Source organism: Solanum stenotomum, chromosome 4 (genome assembly GCF_019186545.1).
Source record: "Solanum stenotomum isolate F172 chromosome 4, ASM1918654v1, whole genome shotgun sequence".
NCBI classification, from domain to species: Eukaryota; Viridiplantae; Streptophyta; class Magnoliopsida; order Solanales; family Solanaceae; genus Solanum; species Solanum stenotomum.
In genome coordinates this window covers 26,530,904-26,542,771 of record NC_064285.1, presented here as the reverse complement: position 1 = coordinate 26,542,771, position 11,868 = coordinate 26,530,904, and the positions used below count along the sequence as shown (strand labels likewise).

General features: G+C 32.8%; 1 protein-coding gene across 1 annotated transcript; it reads right to left on the bottom strand.

Moving 5' to 3' along the window:
- Positions 1–4,330: 4,330 nt before the first annotated feature.
- LOC125863073 (probable xyloglucan 6-xylosyltransferase 5) lies at positions 4,331–7,849 on the bottom strand. Its single transcript, XM_049543226.1, has 2 exons — positions 6,416–7,849; positions 4,331–4,377 (listed from the first exon to the last, which is right to left on the bottom strand). The coding sequence occupies exon 1, from the start codon at positions 7,818–7,820 to the stop codon at positions 6,456–6,458; it is 1,365 nt and encodes a 454-aa protein (XP_049399183.1). The 5' UTR covers positions 7,821–7,849; the 3' UTR covers positions 4,331–4,377; positions 6,416–6,455.
- Positions 7,850–11,868: the final 4,019 nt, after the last annotated feature.

Below are 11,868 nucleotides of genomic sequence, written 5' to 3'. Positions count from 1 at the left end.
CCCATAAGTCCTTCCTAACGATCTTCCCAGAGTCCCTCCCGAAATAGAAATAAACCTTGGAATAGATGTCCTTCTAGATACCCAAGTCATCTCCATTCTGCCATACAAAATGGCTCCAAGTGTTAAAAGAGTTAAAAGAACACTTGAAATATCTCTGTGATAAGGGTTTCATCTGCTCAAGTGTCTTACCTTGAGATTCCCTTATCCAATTTGTGCGAAAGAAAGATGGTTCCCTCAAGATGTGTATTGATTATCGTCTGTTGAAAAGGGTCACCAGAAAGATTAAGTGCCCTTTCCCTATAATGGATGACCTATTCGGACAACTTCAGGGTGCCACTTGTTTCTCCAAGGTAGACCTTCTGTCTATCATTAGTTGAAAATGAGAGAAAGTGACATCCCTAAAACAACTTTTAGGACCCGTTATGGTCAGTATAAGTTTCTTGCTACGTCATTTGGTTTGACTAATACTCATGCAATATTAATGGATCTCATGAACATAGTTTTAAACAGTATCTGGATATGTTTGTTATCATGTTAATCGACGACATTCTCATCTACTCTAGAAATGAAGAGGATCATGCCAACCATTTCAGAATAGTCCTCCAGACTCTCAAGGATCATGAGTTATTTTCCAAGTTTTCAAAGTGTGAATTTTAGCTAGAATCTGTAGCGTTCTTAGGCCACATTGTGTCATGTAAAGGTATCCGAATTGATTCATAGAAAATAAAGGTCGTAAAGAGTTGTCCCAGACCCTATCCCCAACTGACATAAGGATATTTTTTTTGGTTTGGTGGGTTATTACAAAAGGTTCATCAAGGGGTTCTCATCTAGTTTATCCATATCTAAGTTGACTCAGAAGAAAGTTATGTTTTGATGATCTTAAGCTTGTGAGAGAAGCTTTCAAGAGTAGAAGACTTGTTTTACTACTTCTCAGTATTAACCCTACCGGAGGGTACATAAGGTTTTATTGTCTACTGTAATCCATCCAGAGCTTATACATACCTAGTAACTAACTACACATTTCTAACCCACTTTTAACAACTTTATCAAAATATCTAGCTAGGACAATGATCACTCTACCCTCACTATCTATGCTTCAAGTTATTCCCTTCTCATCAATTTTCACCCAGCCAAAATGGTGTCTTAAACATACTTTTTATAATATTTAATGTTTAAAGTTATTCCATGGTCAGGGGTGTGTAAAGGGAATTTGGAAACAAACATCCTCAGAGAGAAAACTATGCATCAAGCCTAATTAAAAATAAATAAATTAACTATATGTGTCAATACTAAAAGGAAGAGAAAAGGACTAAATGACCCCCGAATCTATTAGTCAATTCTTAATTACACATCAATACTTCACAGGGGTCCTATTACCCCGTGAATATTTTATTTTGATATTTTGTAGCCCTGAAAAGCTGATATATCCAAGAGGGTGAATACACTTCTCTTAGACGCGTAAGGACTTATCTAAAGCACATGATCTACATTTTAAATCCATGTGTAAGACTAAATCAACCTAAAATTAAAGCTTTTAGTTGTGGCTTGCATTTTTTAGCCATTTTCTCCCACAAATCTTCCTTCTTGTTTCTCTTTTTTACCATTTTCAAAGCTTGGGTTTAGTTGTCTTCCATTTCAAAGCTTCCAATGGTAACTTCCATTTCAAAGCTTCCAATAGTAACTTACATTTCAAAGCTTGAAGTTGCTGAGGTTTGTATAATTTTCTCCGATTTCAAATTTAGGGTTCAAAATTTTTCTCCCCTCGCTCAGAATTATAAAATTGTTGGGTATCGAGATTCTGCTATATGGCTTGAAACTGCTTCTCCATGTCGATATCCATAATATAAGTTATTTCCCTCTTCAACTCATAAATATAAAACTGCAGAGAATGTACACTCATTATATTCCCCCTCTCTTAGAGAAGAAGAATCACGAAAATATTTTTCCCCTCCATCACTAGATCCAACCCCTCAAGATTCAAAAAGATGTCAAGTTTCAAGATCCAAAATTTCACTCAAAAATAGAAAAAAAAAATTAATTGAATCACATTTGATATATAATTTTGAAAAGACCCCTTCTTGGGTCACTATAACTATGTGTTCTTCTACAAATAGAGTAAGCTAAGAAAAACGGCTTCTTTGAAAAAATAATTTTTGAAATGGAAAAAAGTGAAAGTACAAAAATAACCATTTTTGGATATATAAAAATTACTTGTCAAGAGAAAAAAAAAATTACTTGTCAAGAACATTGGAGATGTAAAAGGAATATTGATACCCAATTGAATCATACATATTGTTGGTTAGTTTGAAATTAGAAATTTCATCCTAACTTAAAGAGAAAAGTAAAGGAAGTGAGTTCACTGGATTGAAATAAGAAGAAAAATAAAAGTGTTGGGAGTGCACCCTGCGAATGTATACAAACATGTGTATATATCTTGTTAATGACAAAAGATCAACGTTTAAGGGTTAGGAAAAATCGAAAATAAAAGGTTCATGGGGTAATAGAACCCCGTGATGTATTAGTTTGTAATTGAACATTGGCAAATAGATTGGGTGGGTGGGGGGGGGGGGGGGGGGNNNTCATTTGACCATTTTCTCATAAAATGAAAGAGGTAATTTGGAAATGGGCAAACAACCTGCTACACCTAGGGATGGCAATGGGGGAGTGCGGGGTGTGGGTGGGGCGGGGAGAATTGAGCTTAACCCGCAAAATTTGTAATCTGCCCCGCCCCGCCACGCATAACATTTTTTTTCATTTTCAACTCACCCCACATAGACCCGCTCCGCATGAACCAACCACGCATAATTTTTTTAATGTTTTCTTTTCTAGTTAAGTTTGATACTAAAGGTAAAATTCATAAAACTAAATTCATTTTTTCATTAAGTTTATTAATTTAATAGGATAATGACTTTTTTTTTAGGTCAATTGGGAAACATGTAAGAAATTGAATTACTTTTTGTTGAACCATTTTAATTTACTATCTTGAATATTTTAGTAGCTTTAAAAAATAGCTTAATAAATAATGTTCTATCACTCTTATAACAGGTAAAAATTTAAAATTAAGTTTAAACCCCACATAAAATCACATATACCTGCAAACCCGCCCAGCCTCGCGTTAGTTTTAAAACAACCCAATTCAACCCGCCCCGCATCCCACCTGCCCCACACAACCTTAAACCCGCTCCGTCCCACCCCACATAGCCTTAAACCTACCCTACCCCGCATCCGCTCTGTCCCATAGTCATCCCTAGCTACACCACACATTAAAGCTTTAGATAAATCCATATTTTAAGAGGTGATAATAAAAGAGAAAAACTATGAAAATGTAGAGTTAAAAATAAAAGTTATTTTGGCACATGAAGATTGAGGACTTCATCAATCAATCTTAGAGGCATGTTGAAAGCGTAAATAATCACAACTGCAGAACATATTCTCATGAATACATATGTGCCTCTAAAATGCTGCATAATTGCATTATAACTGATACTAATCCCCGATCACTTTTACTTTTCCAATTTGAACTTTACACCCCCTTAAAAAACAATGATTCCAATTTGAACTTTACACACCCATTAAGCACAATGATTAATATGAATATTTTACAATAATATCCATATTAATTAATGTCTAGTAATAGATCTTGAGAATTGATTTGAAAAATAAGTAAATAATATTGAGGATAAAACATGGGAAAAAAAATTGAAATGCTAAAAGTGACGAGTAAAATGAAAATGATTTTTTAGTATAGTAGACAAATAAAAGTGAACGAAGGGAGTAATATTCTGCAAATGTCTTAGAGAAACTGCACTATTTCATGGATTTCCTTCAAGTAGATGCAAGCTGCCTGGATGAGATACGATAAAGAAGGGACCAAACTAACCAAACTTTGGAAATAGGCAAAAGAATAAAAGAACATGTATTAATGCTGGTAATACTTCCAAGTTCAAACTAAACATTTTGTTGTCCACTACCATATACCAAAAAATGAACAAGAGACTAGCAATCACGATTGCGATTATACAAGTGAGATCATGATATGAAGCTGGTTCCTTGATGATTCGAAGTGGTTCCTTTTGCGCAGCATCAGTTAATACATCTGAGAATTCTCTCAACTTGCTCAGGAGCTAAAATGTTGCAACAAATAAGTAAATGTAAAACAAACTTACTCCTTGGGAGATCGAATAAAATGACATTCTGCCCACTTCTTGCAATGCTTCGCTATCACAGATAGAGAGGCAGAAGAGCAAGAGCACTTCATTCCAAGAGTGCCATTCTCATACGAGACATATCAAACCTATTTTCCTTTTTTTCTTTTTTTGATTAATGCAAGACAGATCAATCCTTTTGTCAGCACCTCCCAAGCAAGACCACGAAAAACTGCCAAAATTGGAGGAAAAGGTAACATACTTTGACTAAGAAGAAAAAGTCTATACTAATATGATATCAGTTCCTTGGTTCTGAGACACAATGCTTTGTTCAAACGTGCAATAGAGGGGATTTCTCTACACTAACACAAGCCCAAACAAGCTTCAATAACTGATGCATTTTGCATTAACCTTCATGGAAATTACAGTGATTTAAAATCATATCATTGCCACCAACTGTGGTTATATTGTGTCTTAAAACTGCATCATTGCAACCAAATCATGGTCATATGTATACTTTACTGAATATGTACATGTATGAAGAGTTGACACGCTGAACTAACCCAATGTGCTAACTGAATGAATTGATTTCTAAAATCCATATGCAATCTCCCCACATTCATGTCATAAATAGTTCAATCAACACATAGTTTGGTTATTCAATATGCATCTGATAGCATCCACGGTGGCGTTCCTTCATGTGAGGCTGGCAGACTTCAATGGGAAATTAAGAAGGTGCTTATTGTAGAAGTCAAGTCCAAGAATGAGCCCAAGAAGAGGGCTAAGTGCGACACAAGTACACGTATTTTATGGCCCAAGTCCAAATCTAATACTCCCTCCCTCCCACTTTATATGATGTATTTTGACCGGACACGAAATTTAAGAAAGAAAGACTTTTCAAAGTTGTGGTCTTAAATAAGTCATAGATGTTTGTATGACTGTAAATCATCTAATTAAGAATAAAATGAGCATTTAAAGTTAAATTGTTACTAAATATAGAAATGTATTACTCCCTCTGTCCCAATTTATGTGATTTACTTTTCTTTTTAGTCAGTCCCAAAAAGAATGACACATTTCTGTATTAACTAACAATTTAACTATAAAATGTTTATTTTACCCTTAATGAAATGATTTACAACAACACAAATTTCTATCATTCATTTTGGACCACAAGTTTTAAAATTCTTCCTTCTTTTCTTAACTCCGTGCCGAGTTAAACTACCTCATATAAAATAGGACAGAGGGAGTATTTTTTTGGAATCATCAACTAAAAAAAAGTGCCATATACATTAGGACAAAATGAATAGAAAAAAAGATTGGGGCCCTTGGAGCCCAAAATGAGGGGCCCACAGAAGGCCAAAGCAAGTAGCTTCCATACTATTTTCTTGATTTTATTCAAGTAACCCGATTCTTATCAATATCCATGGCAATACTTCAATCAGCACAAAATCATGGGGACTAGCATAAGGTGAATTGAAGCAAAGGGCCAGACAAAGCCGAAGAGAGCCAAGTTATCTCAATAAATGAAAAAATCTTACCAGAGCAAAGAAAAGCACAAAGCTTCCTGTTGAATGAGGCTATCTCATACCTCACCCACATCCGAATAAGCTTCTTTGGATGGATCAGAATCTAATAGTCGACTTAACAAACAAAGTTTTACCAAAGTAAAGAGACGTTTTAAAGCCATGTTTCTTGGTCCAAAACAAAAGCATAAGACATCAGTTTTCCCAGTTTCCCCCATACACTCCATCCCCTGGTAAGTTATACTTCTAATCAGTAACAAAGGGACACGTCCACCTCATGGCAAAGAGAATTAGTAAGATATTGCAAGTTCTTAATCTCCGGGCTATAAAACACAAAGGAACTAAAGATAAAAATAAAACAGACTGAAAGGCATGCCAGCATGCAACCTACCAATACAAAATCATTTTCCACCAATTTTGTATAATCATGGTGTCTAGGTCACCTTGTGCGCACCTCGACTAATTCCAAGGAATACCTACTAATTTTTCCACCATATTCTTCTGTTAGAACTTTTCAGTTGTCGGTTTTCTTTCCTCCCTTAAGAACCACGGTGAAGTGAATGATGTAGTCTCCCCAAAACCTCTGCTAGTACGTAGCAGCTAGAATGACATCAATCAATACATACTTAGGTAGTTGGTAACCACAAAAGCAGCATAGTAAACACTGGTAAAGCTAATGTTTAGACATCCACAATAAACAAGATCTAATCTACAAATCCAACAAAACAAAGTAAATATCTTTAGTACCTGAAGATTTTTTCCAGCAAAAGACAGTGTACTCCTAGCTCTAAGTTGCCGTGTGCTTGGGCTTTGCATGTCGAACATCTAACTGATCTACGTACTGCAGGGGGTGATCAGTTTCATTCCTAATCCTTTTGACGTTGGGAATCAACAAGCCCTTATGTTTGAATCCATACAAGTTAAGCACTTGATTATCTGCAAAATTGAAAGCCCTCTCCATGCTTTTCAAGCATCTCTCAACGGGGTAATCTCCATAACTCCCACAAGGCTTGCACCCTACAAAATGTGTAACAAATGGCCATCTCTCATCACCTAAACCAGGATGGTACTTCTCAATCATCTCTTCGTACCTATCAACTAGCCCCGCCCAATATCCGTGTAGATAATATGAATTCTCAACGAACACCTTGGGCATCCATTTATCCTTCTGTGATACCAACAAGTAAATTAGGGCAGACTGATCATCGGCTTCAAAAGCGGGTCTACCCTTTAAATAAGATGTCAAAATCTTGCCAGCTTCCTCGCGAATAGGACCTTTAGGTCCCATTGGGGCCCAAGCATCCAACAAATCAAGAAACCATTGGCAATTCCTAAAAAGAAAACTACCTGTGTTCAATGCAATCCATGATTTTTGATCAAACAATAAATCTGGGTATCCATGAACAACAAGATTATGACGATTATACTTTGATAAAGGCATCTCAAAAACCATATCAGTAAACAAAGCATCACTATCCATCCACCAAATCCACTCCACTTCAGGATGAGACAACATTAGCCTACGAATCAATGGAAGTTTGGCCCAGTAACCAGCCATTTCCTTTTCCAAATGAGCTAAATTATACAAAATTTCAATACCATGAATCCTACAGTAATCAATCTTGTTCTTTATCGCCTTCAACAGATAATGATCCCCAATTGCATTGTCACAAGGATTTGGAGGAGACCCAGTTACAAGTAAAATCCGAGGCTTACCATTAACGAAATTGGGAAATTCTGGATTCTTCTGAAGCCACATTTTCCGGTCTTTATCCCAATTAGCAATTTTGGGCCCTAAACTGTAAGTGTCATTAAGACTCATGAAAGTCTCAGGTTGATCTCCTGCTGGATCATCCGGGTCCTTATCGGAACGGATATCGGAGAGGATCCGATTAGTTTCTTCTATTAAATTCTGATTCTCAGCCTCTGCTTCCGAGGATGAAACGTTGCCGATACCAATGGTGCCACGGAGTACAAGGATAGTGACGAAACCGCAAAGGATGGTGATTTTGACATTGTTGAAGGTACGGTCGATCTGACGGCCGCGTGGTAATACGTTGGGGGAGCGGCCACGGACACCGCCGTTGGCCGTGACGGTTGTAGGGAGTGCTCCGGCTCTTTTTTGAGCTGTAAATGTGCTTTCTTGGCCCATGCTCACCGACGGGAGCTCAGTAACAAAACAAAAATTGCTATTTACAATACTCCTTCTCAAGTATTAAGAAACATATAATATTATTATTAATGACGACATATAAATAGAAATGCGGGGATATTATCTAGGTACAAATTATTTTAAGCCTTATAAATAGAACTAGTAAACTTTGCGAAAGTTATTAGTAAATTTTCTTAAGAATATTTTATGAATTTAGAAAATAATGTATATAAATTTTTCATATAGTACATATAAATTTTAATTTTGTAAATTAAATCAACTACTTATACAATTATTTCAGATTATAGAATGACCTTTCTTTTATAGGAAAAATTGTAATATTGTATATGATGACCATTTACAGTCTATTAATTAAATATTACTAATAAAAAACTGAAAAAAATAATCAATGTAACGCCTTTAATTTTTCACAACTTTAACATAGGCACATTTATTATATACTTAAGAGAATTGAAGAAGTGAGTTTTGAGTTTTTATAATAAAGCACATACATGAAAAAAATTAAGAAAAATATCAAAAAAAAAAGAAGAGAAAAATTATAAATAAATTTCTTGAACTATAAGAGGTGTCATATCATTTTTATTTGAGATCATACAAAAATTCATAATGAGAAAATTATGATAAGGCATCAAAAATTATAAGTAAAATATTATTTGAGGGCTAGAAACTTGAAAAAACATATGAGTAATGAAGAATATTAAGAGTAGGAGTGATGAAAATGTGAGTTAAAGCCACAAAATTAATGATTATTATTATAATAGAAGTTATTTTAAAAAGGTGATATGAGTTATGAAGATGATTTTTTAATTAAAATAATTATAATACTAAATAGATCTTATTATTATTATTATTATTATTATTATTATTATTATTATTGTTATTATTATTATCATTATCATTATTATCATCATTATCATTATTATCATTATCATTGTTATCATTATCATCATTATTATTATTATCATTATCATGATTATTATCATTATCATGATTATCATGATTATCATTATTATCATTATCATTATCATTATCATCATTATCATTATCATTATTATCATTATTATTATTATTATTATTATTATTATTATTATTATTATTATTGGAGAAGAAAATGCCTAGAAGAAGAGAAAACAAATAATGCAATTGGAGGTTAATGTGAGTTGAAGTCACAAAATTAATAAATATTATTATAATAGAAGTTATTTTTAAAAAGTGATATGAGTTATGAAGATAATTTTTTAATTAAAATAATTAAGAAAAATAATACTAAGTAGAGATTATTGTATTATTTATTATATAATGAAATGGGGGAATAAAATTCCAAGAAGAGAAAACAAATAATGCAATTCGAAGTTATAAAGAGGTGGCACGTTACTTCTCTATATATTTAGCTTTATAATATTTACAGATTTTATGCATTTAATTGAAAAACATTAATAGGAAGAAAAAAAGAGCATATCACTTGTTTGTTAGATTCATATCCAGTGTATTTATGTGGAATAAAAATAAAGAAGATAAAATTCAAACAATTATCACACATAAAATTAATAATCATTTTTTCATAAATTTACAATTCAAAATATGTGAAAATCTAAAGTACTACAACTCATGGGAGAGATATTTACCTCTCAATTAACAAAATTAAAAGAAAAAAAAATAAAATTATGGAGATTTAGAATAACACAGAGGCAATAAAATTATTATTACAAAATGACTATTTAGAAATAAAAATATTATTCTTAACTAAATTATTATATTTTTCATTTCCTTGCTCTCAATCTTAAATTAATTGTTTCACCATTTCATTTTCTTCATCCTGTATATCAGATTATCTATACCTGCAAAATAATGAAACAGTATTATTTTTATAGTTGTGAATTGTAATTAAGTTCAGAATTTAATTTTATCATAAAATCTCACTTTTCTATCATCCTCCCCTTCCCTTCTCCAAATATTGCAAAATACATAAATTCTTTAAAAAAAAAATCTTGGAACAATAAAGTAAGAATATAATTGAATACCTCATATGTTTATCACTTGGCAAAACTTATGATCAATTGAGTATAACTTCTATAGTCCAACATACTAAGAAAAAGGGAAATAAATATAAAAGAGAGTTTGAGAAGAATTGCTTACAATTTCTTATTTTTAACCCATATGATAAAATTTCATTTTCCTATCTCCCCCTCCCCCATCCATTCTCCAAATACTGCAAGATAAAGAAATTCTTAAAAAAAATTAACTCATATATTTATCACTCAGCAAAACTTATGATCAAGGAGTACAACTTCTTTAGTTCAAACATACAAAGAAAAAGGAAATAAATATAAAAGAGAGTTTGAGAAGAATTGCTTACAATTTCTCATCATTAGCCCATCTGTTTTCTTTGTATTTTCTGTAGATGCAACCTATAATAAAATCAAATAAATACCAAACTCAAAATAATATTATTATGATCGAAAAGAAAAAATAGTATAGAATACTTGTGCCTTTCTTTTAGCTGAATCATCTCAAATCACCTTCACCACAAATTTGAGAGCTTTACACACATATATATACTATATAGATTTGATCATTTCTTTTGTAAGAAAAATTTACAATGCCTCTATTTATAAGATTACAATAGGGAATACCAAATGAAGTCATGAACATGACTATTAATAAAATTTAGGAGTTACGACCATGAAAAGTCATGGAAATTGTGAAAATAAAGACAATTAAAATTTATATTAAAGAATATGAATAAATGAAAGGAATAGCAATTGCCACATTCATATTTGTAAAATAATAATAAATAATAAATAAATAAATAAAATGTCAAAAAAATGAGAAAAAAAGATAAATATGATCCTTGGCCAAAGAGAGGTGCCACATCACATTTTTTTAATCTAGCTTTATATATAGGTATAGATTTTTCAATAACAATATATAATTATTTTATTTTTACTAAACAACTATGCTTCCTCAACAGGACCCACATTTGTCTCATGTCTCATGTCTCAGGTTTGGACGCACACACTTTATCTAGTGTTATGGACTTAGACATCAATTAAACACTTTGTGCGGCACTCGATAACTTACTCACGATTCTTTCTTGATTTTGTACTCTCAATTAAGCTTTTTCAAACTTAGATCACTAAAAGAATGTAGAAAAACACAAAATAATTTATAAGGAGGCTTTTGTAGGGCTTTGGAAGATTGCTTGTTTTTGCTTGGCTAACTTACAAATGAATGCCCCTCTATTTATACTACACACTTAGAGGCTAAAATGTAAATAAAATTGTTATACAAGTCCCTACATATTTAAAAATAAGCTTTTGTTTAGATTTCTCTACAAGTGTAGAGTTTTCTAAGGCCTTCTAAGAAATCTTCTTGGATATTCTAGAGTCTTCTCCAAACCTCTCTAAGACTCTAAATTTTTCCGACTAAGGCTAGCTCACTTATGTTTTAATGTTATCCCTAAGTGGTATGACAAAGTGGCGGGTCATTTTGATTTCGTTTAAATTTTAGATTAATTGGGATAATTGATAACCAAAACTTTATATTAAGTTGGTGGTACCATTCGCCCAATTGTTCTTACTATTACAAATGAGCTAATTTAAAGTTCAAATTTCTTCATAAGGAATTCTCTACGATATACCATCCCCTGTGGGATTCGACCCCAACTCTTCATTGGGTTTTTACTGATTACGATCTCTTACTCTTTTAATTAGTTTTGGAGGGTGATTTGAGCATTATCAGTATGCACGTATAAACCATTTATAACTGAGCTTAAATTGACAGATGTGCCATATGGTCGTAACTTGACGAAACATTCGTAGAACTTCGTAAAAATAATCATAATGAGCCCCGAGATGATTACCTTAGCAAACCAAGTGTAATCATTGAAGAAGCAAAAATAACTACCATGTTATGTCTTCCAAAACTAGCTCCAAACACAACTACTAGAAGGGGAAAAAGATTGCCACATGTAAAGATCATGTTTCTAGGCACGGGGACAACCTTTAATGGTAGAAATCGCTTAAAA